The sequence below is a fragment of the Mustela putorius genome, unplaced genomic scaffold (genome assembly GCF_011764305.1).
Source record: "Mustela putorius furo isolate JIRA1106 unplaced genomic scaffold, ASM1176430v1.1 tig00000139_pilon_pilon_pilon, whole genome shotgun sequence".
NCBI classification, from domain to species: Eukaryota; Metazoa; Chordata; class Mammalia; order Carnivora; family Mustelidae; genus Mustela; species Mustela putorius.
The window spans coordinates 15,040,340-15,067,809 of NW_025421293.1; the positions used below are offsets into that span (position 1 = coordinate 15,040,340).

Sequence of the window (27,470 nt, forward strand, 5' to 3'; positions counted from 1 at the left end):
AATCCAGTGTCGGGGTGGCACCAGCAAAGCTGGACCGGGCCCCGGGTTGTCCTGGCCCACCAGTGAGTCTTAGCTCAGTGATCCACACTGTGTTTACTCAACGCAGCGACCCCCAGGGTAGGCTTGAAAATGAGCTTGAGTTCCACACCTGCCTTCAGTAGCAGTCGCCCTGATGACATGTTAGAGGGCAACTGACCTGGAACCCCAGAAGGCAGAGGCCCCAGGAATATGCAAAGGGTCCCACCCCTACCCGCCCAGGGGCAGGAACAAGGCAAACAGAAGAAAGAAAGAGTTTATTCTTCACTGGAAACATCACATGCACTTTTAAAAATTTAAACTCTTTATTTAAACATTTCAATAGCATCTTATCAATTTGGTGGCAGCAAAAGCAGCACTACCAAAGACAAGTATTTTGAAAAGCATTTACAAAAATACCGTGCACAAAGTCCTATTCTGCATCTTTAAAAATAAATATTCAAAATATTTCCACCCCAACTCCCAAATTTAGTTTTATATAGGAAATTTTGACTTATATATTTATCCTGTAATATCTGAAACATCTGTATACATTTTATCCAACTAAACTGCATAGGCATTATTGAGTCCCAATTCTAAAAGTGAAAAAAAATGCTACTTTATGGAGTTGAGGACAGTTGTGCAGTACACATAAAACCCCAGTCAGCACCATCACTTTCTGTTTCTGAAAATACAGTGTTTATGAGAACACGGAAAGAACGGTCTTAACCCAATAAAACTTAAATAATTTTTAAAACATCTGTAACACTTTAAGTGCCTTGCAAATATCTCATTTATAAAGTCTGCTCAGTAAAATAGTCTAAATATTAAATATTAATTATAAACAAAACAAGTCTCCTAGGAATTGAGAATGGCCAACATTTGTATTAAGAGGCAAATCCCGACGAAAGCCAGGAAGAAAAGTGCCGCCGTAAGAAAAATTATAAACCTACAACATAATGGTGAATTTGCCACACTGGACAGTGTCCTTGGAGAACCATCAGTAGAGTAAAAACTGAAGATTCTGAAAGACTGGGAGCACATTAGTGTTCAACTTTGCAGCAAGATTTAAAACAAAACCTGATGACACCCCCAAGGTTGGATTTCTGGGCTCCTACGGACACTGTGAGGTCCAACTCCAGGGTGGCCCCAAAGGGCGGAGACTTGCTGAGACCTGAGCCCTCTGTTCCAGCACTGGCTGAGGTCCAGACCACCACCCTTCTCAAATCAGTCCCACTTCAAGCCCACAACCAATCAACCCATCCTGGATTCTGAACAGAAACAACACACCCAGGCCTGACTCTGAAAGTCTTTCTCAAGTAGGAGCAAACTAAGTAGAAAAAATTATTCCCTTCCTCCACCTGGGAACTTAAACTAACTACTGATGCTGAATAAAGAAGCAGCCCTCTCCTAAAGGAAAGGAGTTCAGAACTCTGAAATTTGGTGACGTTTTTCCCTGAAAGAAATGTGTGCTGGATGGAACAGATGAAACAGGTCTGCCCCCAAAGTCCTTTAGATGGACCAGTGAAAGGCTAAATATCAAACTTTCAAGAACACCTTGACCTTTAACTTCACTTGCTCTGTTCCTGATGCCGAAAGCATATAAGTATCAAGAGCTTTCTGTTCAAAAACAAACCCCAGAACAACTAAGCATTCCGCCAGATTCCCGCAGAGACGGGCCGTGGCCAGCTGGTCTCGGGGAAGCCAGGCATTTGCCAGGCAGGGTTTCCTGCGGACAGAAGAGCAAGCTGGGCGTCAGCCCCCACTGGCAGTCAGCAGCGTTTATTGAGGGGTGACATCCTCCCGATGCTCCAGGTGCCTGGTTCAGGAAGGGCTCCAGTGTTTGAGGCTGTCCCCATATATACAAAATGTACAAGAACCACAGGAGGGTCTCTACTCGACCGGCTCTCCATGAACTCTGAACCGATAGAGACACGTGTACTCAGGATGACCCCAGTTGGAGAGAATCCGAAGCTCCACTATCTGGAAAGCTCCGTCAGGTCTCTTCTGAAATGGAAAGGGGAGGGGAAACACCTGATTCACAGTAACAGCCCAGGCCCAGTCACTTCCCCCACTCTGCCATCCGACAGGAAGTAGCCATGTGGGAAATTCAGTGTCAGTGTCAACTCCGTCATCTGTCGTCAGACACAGAGCTCAGGCAAATGGGACTCCTCATAAGCCACAGATTTACTTTCAGCGTCAAAAACAGGATGCCTGTGTGCAGAGCAAAATATACACTACAAAGGCTCGTTTGGGAAGAACTAGGAAGCTCAGATTCCACTTCCCTCTGGCGCTGATGCCCACATGCACCCCGGCAGCTCTCCTGCCCACTGGACAGAAGGAACCTACAGGCCCCAAAGAGCAGTGCAAGTTCTTACCAGAACGTGGAACATCTGGAGTGATTCCCCTTCCTGATCATACACGAACTGTCCCAGAAGCTGCCCTTCCTCTTGGTATTCATTTTCTAATCCCTGAAACCGAAACCAGATAGTCCTCAAGTAGAGGAATAAGGACGCCGCCGTTGGTTAGGACGGGAGGAGGCAAGCATCCCTATGACCTTCCCCAGAAGTCCTGTCAAATGCTCTGCACCGTGTCAAGGGCTTCCCATAGTCACAGCAGCCCCAGGAGGCAGGTGTTACTCCTCCTGTCACACAGGTAGGCAAAACCACACCACAACTGGCGAGCTAACAAGAGACATGGGACTGAATGTCCAACTGCACAGACCCCACCGTCACCCAGTGGCTCACAGTGCCCTCAACACCCCAAGTGGAACTTGAGGAGCCTGGAAAAAGGACAGTGGGCCACCTCACACTGAGAACAGACGGGGGTGCCGGGGGCTGGTGTGCAGTGGGGGCAGAGTCTCCGTCAGGGAAGATGAGCACGTTCTGTGACGGAGAGCCGTATAAAGGAGCTTTGTCCAGGGAACTACATGCTTCAGACAGGGAAGGCAGGGCTGTGCTGTGTGTGTTGCCACAAGGAAGTCACCAAAAGGAAACAGAGGTGACTGCTAGAGCACGTCATCACGGGGAAGGACTGCCTGGTGTGGGATGCCTGGAGGCAACAATGGGCCATGGGCACATGTGGCCAAATGCTGAATCGAGACCGACACCGGAAAGTGCGTCTGTATGTGACCCCTGACTAGCGTTTCTGTACAGAGCAGCTCAGGTATGCATGGGGAAGCTAAGATCCCAAAAGATAAATGAGTAAAAACGAAATGGACCTACAAAAAACAAAGGAAAGTACATGTGAAATGCACAGCAACATCGATGAAATATGCGGTTTTCACCTGTCAAGTTAGCAGAGATTAGAATAAGAGGGCACAGAGAGGTCAGTGCTGGTCACCTGCCCGCAGCAAGGGGTCAGTGGCCCTGCAGACGCTCGTGCCCTGCCCGCCCCCTCTGCAGTGAGGCACACAGGGCTGTGAGCGCCTGGTCTGAGGGAGTGAGGGAGAGCTGAAGTCACAGCGGGCAAACTGGAGAGATACATCCGGGTTTAGCTACAAAATGGTATTTTGTGCTATTTAAAGATATGCGCAGAGTTAATGCCATCAGGACACCTGGGTGGCTCAGTCGGTTAAGGGTCTGCCTGTGGCTCAGGTCATGATCTCAGGGTCCTTGGGATCGAGCCCTGCATCGGGCACCCCGCAGAGCAGGGAGTCTGTTTCTCCCTTTCCCTCTGCTTGCTGCTCCCCCCTGCTCTGCGCATTCTCTCTCAAATAAAATCTTAAAAAAAAAAAAAAAAAAAAGTTAATTGCCATCAAAAAATATCTATGGAAAGTTTGTTTTTTTACACTAAGAAACGAAATTTTATGAACCGTGTTTTCTCGACTGTATTTTTTAGAAAGAAAGGAGAGCAGAAAATGCCGCAGCATGAACAATGGCTTTTCTGGGGGCTCTTTTTCCAACTTGTGTGTGGGAAATGTCCTGTCAACTGAGCAGGAAACAGTTTACAGCCCAACGGCCCTATGTTCTCTGGAAACAGAACTCGGCAGGTCCATAGACTGAGGAGCAGCAAACACACTCTGTATAAGCTGCCTCCCCAGGGAAGGGCTGAGATGGCGCCCTCCGCGTCAGATCTGCTGAGAGCACTGAAGGGCTTGGTGGGGGGGACAGAAGCCAGCCTCTGCCACTGGGCTCATCTCCGGGTAGGTCCCAGAGCGGGAGGAGGAGGAGAACGGGAGCCAGCTCACTCACATAGACGGCGAAGTCCTTGGGGGCGCTGGTGATGTTGCCCGTGGGCGAAAGCGTCTTCGGTATGTGCTCCAGGGTGAAGGTGGTGGGGCGGATCTTCATGGACAGCCGGACCACGAGGTAGCCCTGCGAGCCTCTGAACGCCCAGCAGTTACCTGGATGGATGTCAGGCTAGGGAAGAGGCAGAAGACGACGACTTAGTCCACCTGACCCTCGATCCATGTGGGGGCTGGAGCACTGACCCTCCCTGCACTGTGAGAACTCCATCTGGAGGGGCACTTGGGTGGCTCAGTTGGTTGGACGACTGCCTTCAGCTCAGGTCATGATCCTGGAGTCCCAGGATGGAGTCCCGCATCGGGCTCCCAGCTCCATGGGGAGTCTGCTTCTCCCTCTGACCTCCTCGCTCATGCTCTCCCTCACTCTCTCTCAAATAAATAAAATCTTTTAAAAAAAAAAAAAAAGAGAGAGAGAACTCCATCTAGAACTTCTGACTCCCTACACACTTACCCAGTAACAGCCCACAGGTGACCAGAAGCCTCACCTATCACAGGAGGTCGATCAACACATGGCATAGACGCATATGATCTGCTGTATTCTTACAACGAAATAAGCTGGAGGAAATTGTAAGAGGAAACCTACTGTTGTCAGCATTTCGTTTATAAACACACATCTGCCCGAAGGGAGGCTGCTCAGCTCAAACCCCCTTGTGAAGGGTCAAATGCAGGGATACGAGCTCTTTAGAACGCACCTGACATTTTAAAACTTGAAATACAGAAACACGAAAACAATAATAACACGAAAGACTTTTTGCAAAGTAAAAAAGCCACGATAAAAAAACTGAAACGACAAACCAGGGAAAGGCTTGTGCAGAGGGGGGCCGTCTCCAGTATGGGAGTAAGCCTCCCAACATTCATGTCAGCCAGCACCTTCAACAAAACTGGGCGAGGCAAGCATGTTTAAAAAAAGTAAATTTACATGGTCCTCAAACATAGGAAAAGGTGCTCCACCTACAGAGTAACAAGAGAAATACACACTTAAGGCACAGGTATCGTCCTTTCTCACCAAAAAGATCAGCAGTAACACCAGGACCCGTGGAACCCTGCATGCTAACAGCTGGTCAGTACACACAACATACCCCCTTTAAGGAGCATCATTTGGCAATAGCCAGCAGAGCTCCTCACCCACTGACCCTCTGACCCAGCAGTCCCCTGCTATCCCTAAGATACACTGGCAAAAACAAATCACAGGCGTGGGCACCTGTGAGGCTCAGTCGGTTAAGCATCTGCCTTCAGCTCAGGTCACGATCCCAGAGTCCTGAGATTGAATCCTACGTAGGGCTCCCTGCTCCACAGGGAGCCTGCTTCTCCCTCTGACCTTCCCCCGTCATGCTCTCTCTCTCAAATAAATAAACAAAAAAACCCAAAATGACAGGTGTGGGGATATTTTGTTGGGAGAGGACTCCAGAGAGGAGCCAACATGCCTATTGCCAGGCTAGCTGAGTGTGCGGTGCCGACCAGAGCACGCCACCTGCACGTGTGCGCTCCCAATGCAGAACAGGCAGGGAAGGGGCAGGCGCGTGGTGATCCCTCCACCAGATGCTTACACTTGGAGTCATTCTTGGTGGATCCTTTGTTCTCACCATGCAGCCTTTCTGCCTGCCCTGTGAAAATGATCTGGGCCCTCCAAAGTTATGCTCTGTCCCCAGATGGCACTGCAGGGACACTGCAGGTCCCCTGGGCACCCCTCTGGGCATTGTTGACAGCGAAGTGCCTCCAGTAGTCCCCTCCCTGGGAACAGTTTCCCCAGCACCGTGGAGACTGGGCTTCGCATGGGTTCCCAGGGAGTGGCACCATTCAGTGAGCCCTGGCTGTGCCCTCTACAAAAAAGACTGGGCCTGAGCCCCAGGAGGGCTGGAGAGCAGTTTCGGACACCCCCACCAGGGCTCTTTACTTCTTTACTTCTAAGAAGCCAATCACCTATTCCTCCAATCTCATTCCAGATAATGGTTCCTCCTCTGCAACCCTCCCCATTCCGGTTCCTTTGGGAGTTCTCCTGACAATGCATTCCCTCACTCACAGGGCTAACATCTGAATGCCAGCTCCTGGAGACAGCTGGATGCAGTCGCCTCACAGACACAATGCCGCGGGGTCCGTGTGGCATCGCGGGGATGCCAGAACATCAAGCCCTCCGCACTGTCTGAGGCCGTAGAGGCGATGCCTGCCCGGGAGGTCCCGTGAGCGGCTGCAAATTGGAGCCGGGGGAGCGATGGCACTGCCTGGCCGGTGCTCACGCCCGCAGGGAGGCCGCCCATGCACACCCATCACAGCCGGGTTCCCAAGGACCAGAGGAGGACGACAGCACCAGGGCATCGAAATTTTTAGTTAACTGATACTTCATGGTCAGATGAATTAGTAAACTCTTGTTTTCAAAGAAAAGGACAACCACCGTGGGGATATTTCACACAAGAAGAATTGTTTGAATCTTCTTCAGAACAGTCATACAAGGCAGCACTTTAGGAAACAAACGTGCACATGTGACGATATAAGTCCTTCCTCCCCAGCCTCTGTAACTGACTGTGTGACACGAGCCTTGTGCAGCAGCCGTGCAGCCCATGGGTGGCCCTGGAGGCCCTGACGGAGCATGGGCAGCCTCGCCAGCTGGTGTGAGCCAGGTGCCACGCACAGTGGCGCAAGGGAGGGGTCTCCACCCGCTCTGCCCCTTCAACAAGCAGGGAAGCACGAACCTGTCTCAGCAGGGACCCCTGCAGCCATCAGTGGAGCTGGGCCGCGCTGCAGGTATGCACCAGAGGGACAAGGGTGCTAGGCATAGCCAAAGCCAGGGCACCAGAGGGCTCCCATGGGTGTGCGGACCCCCAGAGCTAAGCCATCAGGCCAGCAGTCCCCTGCAGGGACACACGCCATGCCATACTCACAGGCAGCCACAGAGCGGCTCCTGGCTACCCCCGCGACACAGGGGAGGGGCAGCCAAATCAGGACTAACCTGGATCACGACGCGCGGGGACTGTGAGAAATACCAGAGCGGGATCCCAAAGAGGCTGATGAGCGCAGTCTTGGTCTCGTATGTCTCAGAGCAGCGCGTGCTCAGGATGCTCCCACCTTAAAACAAGGTTCAGAGCAGCCTCAGTGTCTGCACCCACCCCCGACCCCCAGCCCCCAACCTAGAGCCACCTCAGCATCTGCGCCAACCCCCAACCCCCAGCCCCTGACTCAGAGCCGCCTCAGCGTCTGCGTTGACCCCTGACCCCCAGGCCCTAGCCCCTGACTCCCAGCCACTGACTCCTGGCCCCCAACCCAGAGCTGCCTCAGCAACCCCCAACCCCGGCCCCTGACCCTTGGGGAGGGGTCTACCCCCTGCAGGGACCACCCAGCAGGGATTCGCTGCAACAGCTGAACATTCTCAAGCTTCCACTTTGACAAACAGCAGTTGACTTCACGGTTGGCCCAGCCTCACACAGATATCTCCCAAGTTCGGGGGACACAGGCGCCACCCCCAAAGCAGCAGCCTGTCTGCCACTCTAGCAGCAGTGACTTGGAATGTGCTTCCGTGCCTCTTACTAGAGAAAGAGCAGGGGCGCCTGGGTAGCTCAGTGGGTTGGGCCACTGCCTTTGGATCGGGTCATGATCTCAGGGTCCTGGGATCAAGTCCCGCATCGGGCTCTCCACTCAGCAGGGAGCCTGCTTCCCTCTCCCTCTCTCTCTGCCTACTTGTGATCTCTCTCTGTCAAATAAATGAATAAAACCTTTAAAAGGAAAAAAAAAAAAAAAGAAAGAGCAGCGGCTCTGATAGGCACTGTGGTTCCCTGACAGGTGTGTGTCATAGAGGGCCAACCGTCCCCGGCATGATAACAGGCAGACCTCAATGGCTGCCCGGGGGGCCGGGGTCAGGAGCCACATCTGCTAACCTGACAGGCCCAGGGCTCTATCTGGGGTGACCTAAGTATTCCGGAACAACTACACTGAAAACCACTGAATCCCAATGCTTAAACAAGGTGAAGATTAGCTTATGTGAATTCTATCTCCATTAAAAAGAAAAAACGAAACAAAAAATATATCCAATTGGCCCCTCAACAGGAAATCAGGCAGACAGGGTGCTGGTGCCATGACAAGATGGTGTGGGAAGCAACAACAAATACTCGAGAAAAAATAGTATAAAATAAAAGCTGCTGAGAAGTTTGTATTCCAGGCAGGGGGACTGCCAAGGTGGGGGGCCCATCAAAGCCCCCCGACAAAGGCAGCTGTGGGGCTGCAATCCGACTCCTTCTCTGATCGTGAGCCAGCAGAACCAGGAATTTAAAGAAATCAAGACCTTGCTGATCAAAAGACCTGAACTTCTGAACCTCTTGATTACCTTTTTAAATGTTCTAGCCTCATTTAAATAAAAAAAAAAAAAAGAAAGAAAAAGAAAAAAACTGGCATACTTAAATATGGGCCCCATAAAAAACAGTTCTTTAACTTACAGAGTCAACGAATGCCCTGAGTAATGACAGAACCTTCGGTTCAGCATCATCAAAATTACCACAATTCTACAGGATGTACAAGTCTGTCAGGATCAGCTACGTTCCCGAGAAAACAATGACCCAGCTGAATGGTTAAAACAGCATTTGATGTCTCTGAATTGAAATGGTTTCTTCATTAATCACTGCATTTCAAAAATGTGTAATTAAAATCACTTAATATTCTAAAAAAAAGTCATTCTCCACAAAAGTCATTCTCCTCTGACAACAGTTCTGAGCCTTCCTGACTTGGGGACACTGGGAAGGGAAGGGGGTCGCGCTCAGCAGAGCTCCAGGCCGGCGCAGGGCCTGCAGGGACCGGTTCCTGACCAGGGCCCTCACACGGATTGCCACACTGGCGGGGGAGAATAAACCAAGTCACAGCTACCCTACAGGGCTCTCTGACCCTTTCATCAGCTACCATGCATCAAGAACCTCCTTTCTCTGAGAAAATGCTGGTTCAACTAGCCATTGATCTACAAGTCCTATATTTTAAGAAAACCACAATTTTCGGTGACACAGATGGTAGATACCAAAACCTCCCCTAAACATACATGATGTCCCTTGGAGCCTTCACCCCTCATGCAGTACAGACATTCACCCATTTCCTCAAAGAAATGCTCCCATGCTTGATCCAGGGGCACCATCCCAAATGTCACCAAAGGGGCAGGTGACAGAAGACATGTGGACCACAACGCTTCCCTACAGCTCCATTCTGGTGGCTCACACACACCTGGCCCAGAGGACAGAGGCCCAAGCTCGGTGCCTTGCACCACTTGCCCCAACTTAACAGACCACCACGTTCCCTTTCATGTCTCTGCAGAACTCAAGCAGCCCCCCACAGCTCTGCTCATGGTGAGGTATCACAGATAGCCTTCTGTCTGCCACCTGTCACCCCCACGGAGGGAAGGCTCCCACGGGGCTGGTCCCCACGTGCAGCAGGCATGAACCTGCCGCTCACTGGATACCTGGAGGGACATGTGCTCACGCCACCAAGCGTTCTGGGAAACAGTCTGAGAACTGCTGCTCTAGCGTCTGTTATGGCACTTCTACATTTCAATTAAAAAAAAGAGAAATCACACTTGACCCCACGCCAGATCACAAACAACCAATGCTTCTGCGTCAGGAAACTGATATACCCAGAAGAAGCCAAAAGTTTTCAAATGCCCCCAGCCTGGGATTCTGCTGATGCAAGGAATTTACACGGGCTTCTGCCAACCTATGTGAGAGTCACACAGGTCACCAGCAGCTTGTCCACGGGAGAAGCTGACAGTTCCCTAGATGGAGAGCGCGAGGGGCGTCCCTGGAATGATGCCCTTTCTCAGCATCAGCTTCCAGACTGCTTATGAGTGGGCAGGCAGCAGCTGGCCACCAGGTGACCGCTAAACTCAGTAAGCAGGAGCTCACTCACCACCAGACTCCAGAGCGAAGTCCACCATGCCAGTCTTATCCTGGGAATACAGCTTTAAAGCATTGTTGACAATGACACGTGCTTGCTGGATGGAGCCAAGGCACCGTGGGGAAGACAAGACTCAGCGTTAATGGGAAAATGAAGGCCAGACGTTTCCTCCAAGAACACATTTTCAGTTAATTGTATTTGGGGGCAATAAGGTTGGAGGGTTCAGTCCTGTGCCCCCACCGCAGGGGCCTTCATGTGGACGTGGGACAGGGCTGCCCTGTCACCCAGGACTTACACGGCCACAACAATCCTGAGTGGGAAAATCTGTGGGTTCCCCAGAATAAAGCAAGGACTAGGGTCTGGGACAGCAGCTCGGCACCACGCTCCTGGGCAGTTTCTGTGACTGCAGATGCTGTTCAGCTGCCCGGGTGGACGGAATCTCTGGGATGCGAGCAGCTGGGTCCCAGCCACAGGGCTGTACTGAGCGCCCGTGGCATCACCGCCCCAGCTCGGGCACAATATGCATGGCACCCCAGTCTCCTACGCACTCACCGCCTCCGTGATTCCCGAAACCCCTGCCTCCTTGGCAGCAGACACCACAGTTTCAGAATCTGGAACCTGCTTCGTCACGGAGATGTAGTGCGTAATGTTCTTCAGGATCTGCAGCTCCAAATCCCGTAACAGAGCCTGCAGGTCGTCCTTGCTCACGAACCGAGAAGACAGCGCCTGCAGCAGCCAGTCTGGGGACCTGCCCTGCTCCCCGTCCGAGAACAGGAGTCTGATGGTTTCTCGGACCTGGGCATCTACCTAGGAAAACCACACACAAGCAGAACGTGAAGTAACTATTCTAACAAAATCCTCAACACTCCTCTTCTGTCACCTGAACACGTCGAAACTCTCACAAGGATTCTCAAATATCCATCCTGTAACTGCGACAACTCTCCTCCTTTACACTTTGAGAAGCACTCCGGAAATGCTGGGTTACGGACAATGGGAACAGAAGAGCACCCGGGGAGCTGAGGTGAGAGCGCCTCCGTCCACCTTGTCAGCAGGTGTTCGGCACAGGGAGCCCCGGAGGTCGGTGCAGAGACAGGGGAGCCCCTGGTCTTTGAACCTGGACCGGCGGGGAACCAGCCACGCCAGCAACTGAGGTGTTACTTCACGTACACTAACAATGCCCTTGCGCGTCATTTCCACACCCCCCTCTCGCTCGGCTGGGGAGAAATAACACAGGGAGGCCCAGCCCGGCCCCTCAGAGCTCCAGGGCATCGCACACCACAAACACCTCTCTACACCCTCCCCATCCCCGCCTGCCAGCACGTCCACTTCTACTGGGGGAGCCCCGAGAGTATGGCTGCTACTGGCTAAGAGTGTGCATCTTTGTAACTGCTCGGCACCCCCAGACAGCCCACCCCCAAAACGCTGTGGGTGTTCACGACGCCGCCAGGTCAGCCCGGGAGCCCTGTCCTCCTCCTCCCCGCAAATGCCGTCAGGGGAATGCTTCCTCCATGGCACCATTGTCCCCTCTCCTGGCGACTTCAGGAGCTCTCTGCTGAGCAGAAATCAGTGTACCACCTGTGTCGGAATTCCTCTTTCCCAACCCGCCAATCCGCCTCTGCCTCGCGATGACGATGACATCTACCGTGCGAACCTTCATGGCTGCATTTGCACGCAACTGTTCACGTATGAATGTCCGGACTTTCTCTCTGTATGGGCGGCGTGGGCCCAATGCGCCCGACACGCGACCCCACGAGGCAGAGGCAGCGTGACCCCGCCGGGCTGGCAAGTGGCCATGTGCATGTGAAGAAGCGTGGGAAGCAGCACAGTGAAGCATTCACGAGTTACAGGAAATCTCAGGAGAGCTATTCACTACTTTATCTCCGATATTTAAACATTTCATATGTAAGAAGATAAAAGGTTCTAGAGAAAGTTGAAATCAACTTAATAAACCTAAACTTCAAGCGTTCTTTTCCTTTCTGTGAGACTTTCCAACTTGCCTTTCCGTGGATGCTATGGACCTCCTCACAGCTGCTTTTCAGATGCTGCCAACTGGACAGTTCGGACTTCAGCCGACCGAGCTCCAGCTCCAGGTGCGTGACCACAGAAAGGAGGCGCTGCTCTTCCTCAGCGCCGCTGGTCAGTGCATGGGAGGAGGGAGGAGGAGAGAAGTCCGTGTCAGCAGTCACACATGTGTCAACGTGGCTACAGACTCATGGGGGGGACCAGCGCCACCCCAGACCAGTCGTGTCTACACCCGCCTCCACCTGTCCCACCTTAACGTGGACACCAACCATCAGCTTCGAGTCAGAGCCCACAGAGACCCCGCCCCCACCAGTCCACGCAGCGTGTCCACGCACCCCATTCGTGTCCAGTCACGCACCCGCAGAAATGAGACATATTTATCAATAATCATCATAAAGTTGAATATGAAATTTTCAAGCTAATGGAACAGATAACTGAATTAAAAATGTATGGCTTCAGAGTTTAATAATTCCATTTTATATAGGAATTATACATTGTAACGCAATATATTGCAATATTATATTTTTTTAATAAGTCAGTGTAGTTGGTGAGACACCAATAATTCATTCCTCAGAAAAGCAGACTTCGGGATAAACCTTTTAGGATCTGTGTGTCAGCATACCAACACACCTTTTTATGGCAGTAAAGGGTCTGGAAGGGAGTAAGATGTATTAACACTCAAATCTATCCCTTAGGAAGGATACATGGGACTTGCAGTGACATAGGGTCTCTAACACACACAGGAGCCAGAGATGGGATGGTGCTTAGTTAAAGCTCATGTCTGGTCCGAGCAGAGCTGCAGGAAACCCTAGAGCAACAGGAGGGGACAGGAGTCCCATCTAGACATACATGGCAGGGGTGCACAGAGTCCATGTCAATAAAATGAGAGGTGCGGGGAAAGGTGCGGTGAGTGAATCGAGGGAAGGGCAAGGCCACACTTCCAGGAGAATTCAGGGGGATAGACAAAAGCAGCCCACGTACCACACCCCCAGGAAACCATCAGGGACAGGAGGGTCACTCAGATTGCCAAAAACATAGGTCGTGGCTCACAGAGCCACACACATGCCTGAACAGCTGCCGTGACACCGAGCCCAGGTGCAGATGTCTGCCCGCACCAGGGTCCTGGCCTGGCTCTGAAAGCACCCTGGGCTCTTGGTCCTCGGGTGGCACCAAGGGCCACCCAGAAAGATACAGCTGGGAGCATGTCCACCAGAAAGCCCAGAACGCACGGTGCACACAGCGCCCCCTCAGGGACGTCTGCTGCGTTCACACAAACACAAGACCAGTATTAACTCATCTGAAAGTAGCCTACCTAGCTGTTCTCAGCTTGGTCTGTTCTAGCTCCTTCTGGATGGCCTAAAAAGTATGAGAAAGAATTGTTTAAACAGGAGCTATATACCAACATTTCATAAATCACACACTTAACATTATTTCTATATGGAACTACACGTATTTACCCGTGACTTTTTCTCCCTGTAGTTCAAAGCCCGGACCTGCCTGCTGGTTGGAAGGCAAGGGATTTTTACTTTTTCAAAATAAATGTGGGGTTTTTTGGTTGTTTTCTTAAGGATTATACCATTCTTTTTTTTTTCTTCTTCTTCTTTAAGTAATCTCTATACCCAGCATGGGGCTTGAACCCACGACCCCAAGGTCAAGAATCACACGCTCTTCCAACTGAGCCAGCCAGGCACCCCTCAAAATAAACCCTAAGAAGACATACAAGAAATATTCAGAGAGGCGCAGAAATCACATGAAACACCTTGATGGACATTCAAAACAGCAGCTCCTGCAACCAGCACCCAGGCCACGGAGAACACCATTGGCACCTCTGGGAAGTCATTTTTGAAAGGGGAAGGACCAGACTGTGACAGAGTCACACATGGAGAGAGGACTCAGGAACAGGGTCTGTTCACAGATGGGGGCTGACACCACCACACCACGTGGGGAAGCCATGTCCATTCAAACTCCAGCTAAACGAGGTCAGAATCCCCCAGCACAAAACAAAGCAAGGACTACGCTCCTGGCCTCTGGCTTCCTTCTCCAGCCATCCCCTCCCCATTGATACCACAGATCCTGCTGTCAGCAGGTGACTGGGACTCACCTGGTTCCACGTGCAGGAACAGGAGAGCTGCCCAATACCCCCCACGCTGCTCCATGTCAGCCCTGAATCCAACGTGCCAGAGCGCGCCACTGTCCCTGCGGCTCAGATCAGTGCAAACATCCCAGCCACCCCCAGCCCTCCACCAATATCTGACAATAATAGCTTTTCCAATAGAAAATTAACACTGTCTAAGGTTCTTGCTCTACAAAGTCTCTCTGCAGGAGGCTGTGTGACCTCAAGGAGAAAAAGGGGCTCAGGCCCCCTGGAAAAGATGCCTTTCTCTTGGAGTCCATGAAAAAGACACCCTTGTTGCAAATCGTATAATGAGCTCCCGGGGCGGAGGCAACACTGAGAAAACTCTCTCCTCGCACACTGAGGAATGCGAGCACACAGACGGATGCAGGTGCCCTCTCGCAGAGGGAAGGTCGAGGCACATACCTCAGACTTCTCCGTCAGCTTTCCAAGAAGGTCTTCTAGGTTGGAGAGGCGCAACTCCTGCTCTTGGCGGACACTCACAGCGTCACTCTGGGAAAGGAACACAAGTGGGAGTTACGCTCCTTCCACACAGAACCCCAAACACGAGACCGCCTGGTCACAGCCTGGCCTGGCATCCTCAGGGGGGCCCCTCAGTGTCCGCACATCTACCCCTCACCTGAGCGTGCACATGCCATGTGGACAGCCCCCCCACGTGAGGGAGGGCAGACACACCGACCCGCTCTCCGAGCTCACACACAGTTGTGCGACACATGACGAGGCTCTAGGAAGGACCCGATCAGAGCACCACCCTGCAGCACAGTTTCCTACATGCCTCAAGGGACTTTCTTAGCACTGAACACACAAGCTACTCCTCCAGCTCATGAAACAAGAGAGCAACAAGCGTATCAGAGAAGCGAGGGAACTGCTAAAAAACTATGGTTTGCTTAACCTATGCCCAGCCAACTTGTTCAGCAATTCTTAGAAGGGAGAGGTACATGCAGATTGTCAGATACCGTTCCTGGATAAGTCACTGCCAACCATCCGCTCAGAAGGCAGGGACGGGCACCGAGCGCCCTGAAGAGACTGAAACCCAGGCCAGAAGATACAGAAACAGAAAGTAATTTGAATCTTTCATTACTGGAGGTCATGCTTATTAATCAGACCCCATCTCTTCCAAATTAGAACCACAATGAATTTATAGAGGCTTACATAAAAACAAATTAAAAACGAGATAAACCAGAGCACAGGGATGAAGGCTAGCTAGACAGACAAACCCAAGTCGCTGACACACAGAAAGGGTGGCCACAAATGCCGCCGTGAGCTTCCTCACCATTGCTGCCCGCCACCGAACTCTGTACCACGACGAGAGGGTCCACTCTCTCGGCTGTCCACCAGTGCAGCTGGGAAACTAGGCTCCCACTGCCCAGGCAGCTGGTGGCGTGCTCGACGGCACGGTGCAGATGCAGGGCACAAACACATGCCGGGAGGGGTGGGGGAGGACCAGAGGACCGAGCGCAAGTGTGAGCTGAGCACAGGCCACTTCAGAAGCCAGCCTGGGATGGAGGGATGCCCCTGAGACAGGATTAGTGTCACAGGTGCACGTGCGCACAGGAACATACCAGAGAATGGGGTAAGAAGACGACGCTTAAGCTGTACTCAACTAATCTAATTCAGAACCCAGTTCTAAAGTGAGCCCAGACTGTGTAAGATTTGAGAGTTCACAGAACACAACACAACTGATGCTTCGCTGTTTTTCTGAACCGTCATCTCTTTTCTCTACAAGAGAAAGAAATCACCACAACTGAAGGTTGCCAAGAGAATTAGGATTTCACAGCCGTATCATCCCTGTGGTGGGGACAATTATTTCAGAATGCCTCACCTGAGAAACCCTCCTTAAGATCAACACGTTTCCTGCCGTGACTCTACACTCACCTAGGAAACATCCCGCTCACAGGGACAGATTTCATGATCGGCCACCTACAACAGTCCAGCTATTTTTTTTTTTTTTCCCCAAACAGCATCTCCCTTGAGATGGACGAGCTTCAATCCTACCTACTGGTCCAACGTCTCTGCAAAAACCCAGCTAAGTTCCGTTCACCCTTTCCATGTACAAAGCTGTCAAACAACCAGTAAAAACAGGCCAATCACAACTGTGTCAACTGGATTTTACCGAAATCATCTCGGTTTGAGGGTCAAGAAGCTGAAAAGCAGCAAAGACCAAGGAATCAATGCAGGATGCCAAGTGCACCTTGAGCAGTTGTGGGAACTCCACGTATGGCCACTACGACCATGCGGAGAAGGTGCCAGCATGCCCTGTTCCCTCGGGTCCCGTGCTATCAGCACATTACAGTGATAACTACTGATGCGCCTTGGGCCAGACCAGAGTCAAGACAAGGGCCATTCATTCACCATCACAGGTGAGAAGATAGTAACCTAAAAGGTGGGAGGGAAGGTGGTTGTCAGGGAGTACCCGGCCTGGGGACTCTTGGCCTGGAGCCAAGTCTAGCTGAAGGTTTCAAGGAGGAGAGACAGGCCTGCTCAAGAGCACGGCAGGACCCAGCTTTGTGCAGGACCTTGGGGAGGCCTGGGAGTCCCCGGGCCGCAGACATACTGCACCGGGGGCGGAGGGGATCAGCAGTTCCTCCTCTACTGTGCTGAGGACAACTTAGGTGGAGGCGCTCTGAGAAAAGACACAGGGAGAAGCAGGCTGTTCGCGCAACAGGCAACACATATTTTAAAGACTTCCTTCCAATGTACCTAAATATTGAATAAATACTCATTTTGAAACTTAGGAAAAGAAACACAAGTTTTGGGGAAAACTGACAATTCTTTCCTCAAGGATACTGAATAAACAAGACATTTTTATTTTTGTTCAGGGTTCCACACAGAACAGCAACTCCTCTGAACTTCATTACTGTGAGACTGATCACAGATTTGAACATTTTAAATCAGTGTTGCACGAAATGCAAATCAAATCACAGCTGACAGGGAAACTTCACTGAATTAGTAGGTTCAATCCTTTGTCAAAGTAAAATGCGGGTCAGGAGCAACTCACAGACGGCACCAGGACCTGTGGCTCCCAAGAGCAAGCCTCCCACAGTGACTCTATGCCCGATGGCTGCTGCTCCCAGCCCCCCAGCCCCCAGCGGGATCTCCTACTCTGCCAGTGTTCCACAGGCTGCAGCTCCCAGTCCCGGGCAAGCATCAGGAAAGGCCCTGGCCCTCAGCACACTGCTCCCAAGAGCCAAAAAGCACAACCACTTGTCACAGCAGCACCTCTCCTGTTCATCCCCAAACAGAAAGCAAACACCTGAGAACCCCTCAGCATTACCTGAGAGCCCGACAGTCTGTCGGCACCTATTTCCTTCAAGTGCTGCCCTACCACACGCTGAACCAAGGACAGTGTCTCCTCGCTGTCGCCGTCCATCTGGTCCACCCGTGCCTGCAGATGCTGAAGCACAGCAGCCAGTTCTCTAAGCTTCTCATCGTGGTTGCGACACTGTCCAGACAGCAAGGTCATCTCCCTTTCCACTTCACTCATCCGATGCCAATGGTAAGCCTGGTCTCCCTCCTACAACAGTAAGAGCAAGTCCAGCAGCAAAAAGGAGACATCAGGTCTGGCTTCAAATAACCTCAGGCACAGACATAGAGCACAGTATCACAGCGGAACGTCCTTACAATAAGTGTGGACACGCTAAAGGACTGGACAGGACAGTGCCCATTCTCAGGGATTTTCCTTACAGGGCAGACTATGGGGGCTTGACTTCCCTTCTTACTTTCTATATTTTCCAAAGTAATGCATACTACTGTTTTTTAAATTAATATTAACTAAATGAGATTATTTACCTATGCATTACTTGGACTACCTCAGAACACTTACGGAGCTATAAAGCTTGCTGATTTGACATTTAACAACACTTTCTGAACCAGGGTGCCTGCTCTCTGCAGAACACAGAGGGGGAACGCCGCAGAAGAGGGCTTCTGTGTGGTTACCTCCAGCGGCCGGTGCAGGTGAGACGCATCTGGTGTGAACGTGCTTTCGGGGCTGCCCACCCACCAGGCTCCATATGCGCGCGTCCAGTTGAACACAGGCAGGCCTGAGAGGAGGTCCCCCTGGCCATACAGGGACAGACCTGCACCTGAAGGGGACAGGGGCCAACCATATGCGTGTGTACGGACAAGGCTCTGTGACTCATGCACTGAAATGCTAAGTTCTCCCCTCACTGACGTCTTCATGTGCAGATACTCATCATGGAGCTAAATCAAAGTTTACTTACCTAGTAAAAGTAATAATGGAATGAGCAAGATTAAAAACTTGCAGATATTTCGAAGGCACCTAGGAACAAAAAGAAAAACTTAACTTGGATATAAAAGAGTTACCATTCTACTTTATCTCTGGGTAATTTTACACAAAATAACCTTGCCCTTATCTTAAAAAGAAAGTCTACAGTATTAGAAATGCAGTTACAATTATTTTTTTTTTAAAGTAGGCTCCATACCCAACATGGGACTTGAACTCAGGCCCCAAGATCAAGAGCCTCACATTCCTCTGACTGAGCCGGCCAGGTGCCCCAGAAACGCAGTTATGGTGTTATCTACAAGGTCTGTATACACCTGCAGGGACCTGTCTATGAAACAGTGTCCTGGCCCACAATAACAACCATACACACTCACTAATTAGTGATTTGTACGGCATTGTGCTGGGCACTGAAGGACCTTGGCTACTGGCCCACTATAGTTACTCACCCGGGGCTGGGGATGTGGGAGCCAGACCCTCTCCCGATCTGCATTATCCATGACAAAGCCCATAACTCCTATCCACTGGGATTCTAAGAATAACTATTGCCTTTCCTTTCTTATAGTCATAGTTTGAAAAATTACATAAAAACACGAAAACACTGTAAAATATAAAGTGATATAAAAAAGATACGACGTTCATATACCAAACTATAAAAACAATGTAAACATAAACCAAATCATTATTTTAAAAGAACAACAAATCAAATTATATCCTGCAATGAGCACAAAGTCAACTCTTAAAAACACCAAGTTGATATGATATTGGTTTCCTTACCTTGTAAGAAGAAACACATTCAGCCAGGAAATCAAAGTAACAAACTGGTACCATCCAATCCCTAGCCACCAGAATATTCCAGAGGCTGCTTTCCCTGAAAGATAAAAGACCGAACATTCTAAAGACATGCTCTTTGGAAAATCAAACTCCTAAATGGATCGTTCTCGTGCAGGTCAAGCAAGAAGCACAAGGACATCCGCTAACAAATACAATGTAAGTATGTGAAGATGAAGTTAGGGATGGCACGTCCCGAGGGGGAGTATACACACGCTCAAACACGGCAACACTGAGCAGCACACAGGACGAGCTACAAACGAGGAAACCCCACACCCATGCATTCTCCATGCCAGTTCAGCAGAGCAGCTGGACGTCCACAGGACCCAACACAGCAGGGAAACGACGAGCGCTCATGCACCCAGAGCATGTATGTTAGCACGTCTAAGGCAATGACATGTGTTAGACCAAGGAGCAAAATACAGGACCCTCAAATGAACCTTCCATTTGGCTACATCAATCATTAACTGTAGGTGCCTAACGGCCAAAGACTTGCCGAGAGTGCTGACAGAGAAAGCCAAAATAACCACCTGGAGCCACCACAGCCAACCAGAGGACCGACAACAGTGTCTTCGACACAGACCATCCCCAGCCGCCGATCCTTCGCAGCGTCTGCACCAGCAGGTGACCTGTGACAGATAACGTGTGCAAGAGGGGCACACTCAACACACACCAGAAAATCTACTCTCGTATGCATTTTACCAAAATTCTCTCAAATCAGTTCACAGTCTCTTCTCAGGGAAAAAAAAAACAAGCAAGTCCAAGCAAGACTGAAGTTCACGTAGGAAGTGGTGCTACATACAGAATGGCTAATCACCTCTTCCCGCAGAAACACAGATGCCCTGGGAGCATCCCCCATGTCCCCCTCCCCTGCCCACATGTTCACAGTTGGTGCCAACACAACGTGCAGAGAAAACCCCGCAGACACCAGCAGTTAGCTCCAGCTGATAGCAGGAGGGCTCACTGCTCCCAGACCGTTCTAAAGTCTAACCTTTTCAGGAAAAAAGTATCTGGGGATTACAAATGGTAGCACCACTGGATGGCCTAATAAGACAGTAAACTTTGTCACATGTCACACATTACAGAAGGCATAAAACTGCTTATGAAATCCATTTTGGTTCAGTTTTTTAAGAGTAACTGCTGGAAGTCATACACTCCTCTAAGAATGTGTATGCTGACTCCTGACACTATACTTGATGTGAAAAGAAACATGGTTTAAAGGGATTCTTTTAATCTATTGTTTTATTTTATTAGTAGTTAAGAGACCATTATTTTTGAAGCTCAACTTAAAAAAAAAAAACTGTCTAAAAAAGGTGCCCTTTGGGACGCCTGAGTGGCTCAGTTGGTTAAGCAGCTGCCTTCGGCTCAGGTCATGATCCCAGCGTCCAGGGATCAAGTCCCACATCTGGCTCCTTGCTCCGCAGGGAGCCTGCTTCTCCCTCTGACTCTGTCTTCCACTCTGTCAGCCTGTGCTCGCTCTCACTCACTCTCTCTGACAAATAAATAAATAAAATCTTAAAAAAAAATAAAAATAAAAATAAAAAAGGTGCCCTTTGGCAAGAAGCTTACAGGTATAAATTGGAAAACCTCTAACTTCAGGTGGACACCTCCGTCTGGCAAAGGCTCAGGACACAGCAGTCACCGGAGTGATGCCGTGTGTCCCTGCAACCAGGCAAGGGACAAGCAGCTTCTTGTCAGACCAACTGCCCCATGGGAGGGCAACCAGCCTTTCTTGGCCTCTGATTCACCTCAAAGCAAGCTACTTGACATACATGTAACTTTTACTAAATACATTTACAAAAAAGCTTTTCAAGAAAGACATCCTCTGTATTTTAAGCTCAAATCAGTATTACAAGCACCTGACGGGCCAATACAAAGAAGGAACTACAGCATTTGTGAAGAATACGATAAAAACAAAATAAAAAGGTGCAAATGACAACCTGCATAAGAAAAGATGTGCCAAATGGCCCCTGCTACCCTTTTTGGACTCGAGGACTGCGAGCGGACAGCTGTGTGCGTCTCAAGGAGTTCCTTCCTCTTATAGTCATCACCTGCGGGTGGTGGTGACAAGCAGTTAATTTGACAAATTACGATGCAAACCTGGTCCATTGGAATTGTGCACAACAATGTCAGTTTGAGAAAATTAGGAAATTACACACAAAAAGAGAACAATCTAAGCAAATGCAATCTGGAGGCTCCTGGCCCCTGCAAGTGTGCATGAGCGAGGGGGTGCCCGGTCCGCGTCGGCAGCCCCACACCGCCCCCTGTGGGAGCCCCCGCACCGTGAAGCCATACTTACACAAGGACTCCCCTGTCACACTGAGGTGGCCGTCCTCTCTGAGAAGCCCTCCTACATGCACTGTCCCATAGTGACTGGAATGAGCTGCAACACACGCAAAACAGTCTCAGAGACCCTTGTCCAGGTGGGATTCTGATGCATCCCGGGCGCCGACAGGGCCACACGGTCCGAGAAGGCACGTGCCAGGCTGACGGCCGCTGGCTCCCGTGCACAGGTGAGGCATGGTGGGGCGGTGCAGGGTGCAGGTGGCAGGCCGGGCTGTGGGCGGAGGGAGCCTCAAGCCCCACCCGGCCAAACAAGGCCCCACAGCCAATGCAACACTGAGACAGGCCCGCTTAGGAATGGCTGCCAACAACTACATTCTAAATGCCACTCATAATAAATGGTTTCTGCTTTAAAGAGGTCATAAGAATCAAAATTTGAGTACGTTTAGTTTTTTAAAAATGACTTTAAAAGCGCTGAAACACCATTCCCCTTTCAGAAAGTGGAATCAGTACAAGAGCATAGAAACCTCCATCAGCTCCTCACAGGAAGACCCCAGCAAAGCGTCACGAGAACATCCGCATAAGAGCATGAGAGGAGAAACGTGGAGGAAGCACCACGCTGGGAAAGGAGTGTTTTTTCCACCTTGAAAGCATTAGTAGGTGGAAAAAAGAGGAAAAAAATGATTTAAATACCTTTTGATTCATGGCTTTTTGATTTATAGCTTTTTGATTCACATTCTTTTGATTCGTAACTTTTCAATTTGTAATTTTCTGATTCATAATTGAGCTTCATTAAAACCACTCGAAAAAGCTGGACTAAGAATGATGACAAGGATGACGAAGTGTTCTTGGCCAGCCACAAAATCCTATCCATGTGGAAAGGGGCACCGCCTATTGAAAAACCGTGAACACAGTTATTTCTTCCCAAAAAGTCAACACTTCCTCCCCCTGAAAAGTGAGCCAAATCATTCACTTTGGGCAAAAGAGAACCAACTTTTCACATGTATATCAGAGATGACAACCTGGGAGGAGCCATAAGGATACATGTCACCTCCTGACGGAGGCCGAGCTGCACAGCAGCCCCACACTGAGAGCCGCCCGCCACGTCTTGGTCACAGGTGAGCCTGCACGGAAGAGCCTGCGTGAGGTGACTGCACCCCAATCCTGCTCACACACACTCCAAAGCCTAGATACCTGCTCACCACCCACCGTCCTCTGTCACCTAACAGGAAAGGACCCCCAGACTTGTCCAGTAGCTTCAGCGACGTCTGCTAGAGCGTCTATCTGCAACCAGCAGCATAAGCCTCTGTGAGGAGCAGGACCATCACGGGACCCACTGTCCTCTGCTACCTGTCTTTAGTGCCTGCGGCTTCAGAAGACACCACCGAATCCCTGACAACTTTTCCTCTGTTACCCTAAAATGGGTAAGGTGAGAGTCTACAAGTTACAGCTGCTAGAAGTTTTTATTCCATCAAGTGTAGACCCAGAAGCACTTCTGAGACCCGTCCACATCCTCTCCTGGTTTGGGAAGCCCTGCATGAGGTCAGGATGTCTGGCATGTAGCCAGCTGGGACCAGTGAAGTAGAGGTGGAGAGATTTTAAAGAAATGAGTTTTTTCATGTTTCCTTTTTCAAATCGCCTACTTGGTAGCCACCGGCAATCAGAGCACCACGCCGAAATGCCAGTAGAACGCCGGCAAGTAGACCCCGCCAGCAGCACCGAAACTGTCGCCCACCGGCGATGCTCCGCGAACACAGGAAACGCTTATGAAGAGGTGACCTGTGGTCCATCCCGCTGGTAATCACACACACTGCAAGCCCATCTCTTACCCAAGGAGCCGACAAAATATGGGCAGCACAAACACACAAAGAACCAGCGGAGCACACGGTGAGGATGTTCACGCTGCCGAAGGGTGAGAGCACCGGGCTCCGGTTTCTGGGAAGCCAGCACGAGTTCACTTAAAATGGAATCACACAACAACTTCTCTGTCCCCAGAAGTGACTTTTACTTAGAAGGTGCAGACTAGAACTACTTTTTAAATATTCCTTAACTGCTGGCTACAGTTTCTTTGGGAGAGCGGGGCCGTCGGGGCTGCCTGGCACAGGAAGAGCGCATGCGCGGCTGCCTCCCCAAGCCCACAGCCCTGTCCAGGCAGCCCGCCGGCTCCAGCTGCAGCCGCGACCGACCGGTGGGATGGGAGCACTGGGCTCCTCCGTGGGCCCAAAGGAAATGGGCACAAGTTCCGATTATTCCAAAGCCTGAGGCTGGTTCCATGAGCCACATGTGGGCTCTAAGCCACCAAGTTGAATGACGATTTTTCATCAAAAAAAAAAAAAAAAAATCATGTCAAAGCCGTGGCCTCTCTCCTTTCTAAGCTACAGCCAACGGAAGGTTTAAGTTCAGACCTGCCACAGGCAAAACAGAGGACACGGAGGGCTGTTTTTTCCATTTCTCATTTCCTAGGTGCCTCCCTATGAGGACTGGGAAGGCCCCGAGGGTCCAGATTTCCATGCTTCGCAGGAGTTCTCCTGTAGAGCACTGGTGGATGTCCCAAGGAAAAGACTTCCAAGTCTTTTAAAAAGCCTACTGGAGGGACGCCTGGGTGGCTCAGTTGGTTAAGCAGCTGCCTTCGGCTCAGGTCATGATCCCAGCGTCCTGGGATTGAGTCCCACATCGGGCTCCTTGCTCCGCAGGGAGCCTGCTTCTCCCTCTGTCTCTGCCTGCCATTCTGCCTGCCTGTGCTCGCTCTCTCTCCCTCTCTCTCTCTGACAAATAAATAAATAAAATCTTAAAAAAAAAAAAAGCCTTCTGGATGGACACCAGAAATTCACATCCTATCAGGGCTGCATTTCACCCGAACCTCGAAAGGCTGAGGACTCAAACCATATGGCTCAAGTGGGTCTATGAGCACGAACGCAGCCGTTCTCCCTCCAGTCTGTCTGCCCTAGGGAAGGGTTTGCCCACATACACAAATACATACACACTAGGGACACACCTGGGCAACACTGTTTCCAGAAGCATTCAGAGGGGTGCCTCCGTAGCTCAGCTGGTGAAGCATTCAATTCTTGACTTCAGCTCAGTCATGATCTCAGGGTCATGAGACTGAGCCCCCGTGTCAGGCTCTGAGCTCAGCACAGAGTCTGTCTGAGACTCACTCACTCTTTGTGCCCCTCCCCCTGAACATGTACACCAGCATGCTCGCTCACTCTCTCAAATAAATAAAATCTTTAACGACATACAAACAGAAAGAACGTGAATGTCCATTAGACATACACTGATTGGGACACCTGGGTGGCTCAGTGGGTTAAGCCGCTGCCTTCGGCTCAGGTCATGATCTCAGGGTCCTGGGATCGAGTCCCGCATCGGGCTCTCTGCTCGGCAGGGAGCCTGCTTCTTCCTCTCTCTCTCTCTCTGCCTGCCTCTCTGCCTGCTTGTGATTTCTCTCTGTCAAATAAATAAAATCTTAAAAAAAAAAAAAAAAAAGACATACACTGATTAAATACACTCATACAACCATAAAGGCAGTGTTAGGTAAGCATCGGAAAGAATCAAGTCCACCCAGGGCGCGTGGGTGGCTCAGGGGTTAAGCCTCTGCCTTCAGCTCAGGTCATGATCTCAGGTCCTGGGATAGAGCCTCGCATCAGGCTCCCTGCCGAGCTTCCCCCCTCTCTCTGCCTGCCTCTCTGCCTATTTGTGATCTCTGTCAAATAAATAAATAAAATCTTAAAAAATAAAAAAAAGAAGTCAACCTGAACAGGCACAGAATACAAAGCTGCAAAGTCATATCCACACCATGCTAGCATGTAGGATATGACATTATAGAAATACATGACATATTTCTGTAAGTGCACAGGAGCAAAACGGAGGGGTAGTCGCACATTGTGAATGTACTAAAAATGCCAGTGAATCATATACTTTAAGATGCTTAAAAGCTAATTTTATGTTAGGTGCATTTTACGTCATTTTAAGAAGCAGAAGAATTCGCCGTGATCTCCTAGTCCTAGCTCCAGTTCCCTCTAGAAGGGAGACCAGACAGGGATGGAGGAAGGAAAGGGGAAGGAACCTCTTCTATCTGTACCATTCCAAGACTATACAACCAGAACAATAAGTAAAAACAAAAACGAAGACAGAAAATGTGTCGGGTATTAATTCATGCTCGAGAAGACTTGTATGCATTTTCAGTAACTGCAGTAACGTGACAATTCATGCAGTATGGTCTCCACAGGCAACGGGGGAAAGCTGGCTGGACCCAGCCTCCCCTCTGGATGGTAGGTTACAGGCAACTTTAATTTTCTTCCTTGTGCATGTCTGGGATTTCCAAATGGTCTTTGATAAACGCTTTACCCAAATAATCAGGAACAGAGGTTTTTAAATTAGTGCTGATTGTAATCATTATTATAATTTAAAACAGCAAGGAAGGGGATAAGCACAGAGGCCCAAAGTAGATAAAAATATAGCTTGTTTTCCCAAGAACATTCAAAAGAGGGGGTGCCTGGGTGGCTCAGTTGTTAAGCATCTGCCTTCCGCTCAGATCATGATCCCAGGGTCCTGGGTCGAGACTCACGTTGGGCTCCCTGCTCGGTAGGAACCCTGCTTCTCTCTCACTCCCCCCCTGCTTGTGTTCCCTCTCTTGCCCTCTTTCTCTGTCAAATAAATAAAAAAAATAAAATCTTAAAAAAAAAATCAAGACCAATTCAAGCAAAAAAGTACAAGAGATGTCCAGAGACTACTCCCAAAACCACATCTGGCCCACTGCATCTGAGCTGAGCTCAGACCATCAACACCCACCCACAGCCTCAGGATGAAGACAGCTGGCTGCTGGCAAACAGAGGTGACCTCTACCAGATGCGAGCAAGAGGCTGCAGGAAAGCAGGGAGTATCTCTACACATGCTCAATTTAGCAGATATCGCATGAGGTTACGGTTGGTGGAACATGCTTTTACTATCTTCCTCTTGGTGACAGCATGCTTCAAAACACAGCCTCCATAAAGCCAGACACACGGTATGTTTGACAGCAGAATACAGTACAGTTGGGTGCCGGGCCTGGCTCCTGGGCTCCACCCAAATGGTTAGCCCTCAGGAGGTGGCACAGCGCCTTGGGAAGAGCACCCTGGAGGCCTGACATCTGGCTCCAGGTTCCAGCTCCATCACTTACCAGTGAGCTTCTTGAGCCAGCTAAAGCCCAGTGTGCCAGTATAGAAGATACGGAGAGCAACAGAACTGCAGGGCCGGGGCGCAGGCCAGGGAAAGCCAGAGAGGGCTCTGCGATGCTGGCTGCCACAATCCAGAAGGTGCCAGGAACGAATTCCTCAGACCAACTCTGCCCCCTCCCCTTCCTGCCTCCCTGTTTTGATCTATTAATGCCAACAGTGTCAATAACCCAAAGTAGAAGAACCAGAAAACCGAGCCACAAGGATGAGACACTAAGATGGAAATAACTTTTAGTCCTGTTACCGTCCTGCATGACGTTGAAACAGTCATGTGAAAAACACTGAATGCCCTCACATGGAGGACAACAGCCAGGAACACAGTGACAGACGGCATGTCTGCCCTTTTGGATTCCTGCCCACCTGACTATGCCCTTGAGCCTGACCAAGCAGACTGGCTTAAACAGACGTGGGGGGGGGGGGCGGGGGGGGGGGGGCTGAAGACAAGGCAACCAGGGATCCCTGGCTTTTCCATGATCACAAGACAGGGAGTCATGGACAGGCGTGAGTGCCCAAGCCAGCAGGTATGTCTTGGCCGAGCAACAGAACCTGGACAGGGATCTGCTGCTATGCTCTCCCCGGGGACCCAGGCAAAGAGGAGAGGCAGCGAGCACCCAGCCCAGGGGGACGGCCTGC

General features: G+C 50.4%; 1 protein-coding gene across 11 annotated transcripts in view; it reads right to left on the reverse strand.

Moving 5' to 3' along the window:
- Window positions 1–278: 278 nt before the first annotated feature.
- SUN1 (Sad1 and UNC84 domain containing 1) overlaps window positions 279–27,470 on the reverse strand; it is a 54,798-nt gene continuing 27,606 nt past the window's right edge. For 3 of the 11 annotated variants that reach the window (XM_045075191.1, XM_045075194.1, XM_013047764.2), the window contains 17 exons: window positions 22,321–22,518; window positions 21,644–21,727; window positions 21,285–21,395; window positions 19,875–19,973; window positions 19,291–19,384; window positions 18,494–18,552; window positions 18,210–18,355; window positions 17,548–17,787; window positions 14,679–14,765; window positions 13,452–13,495; window positions 12,115–12,250; window positions 10,670–10,924; window positions 10,130–10,214; window positions 7,206–7,321; window positions 4,209–4,376; window positions 2,394–2,486; window positions 279–2,022 (listed from right to left, as the gene is read on the reverse strand). In XM_045075191.1, the coding sequence (XP_044931126.1) occupies window positions 1,909–2,022; window positions 2,394–2,486; window positions 4,209–4,376; window positions 7,206–7,321; window positions 10,130–10,214; window positions 10,670–10,924; window positions 12,115–12,250; window positions 13,452–13,495; window positions 14,679–14,765; window positions 17,548–17,787; window positions 18,210–18,355; window positions 18,494–18,552; window positions 19,291–19,384; window positions 19,875–19,973; window positions 21,285–21,395; window positions 21,644–21,727; window positions 22,321–22,518 (2,129 nt within the window). In that variant the 3' untranslated portion in view covers window positions 279–1,908. The other 8 variants (XM_045075192.1, XM_045075195.1, XM_045075193.1 and 5 more) reach the window with 8 other exon arrangements.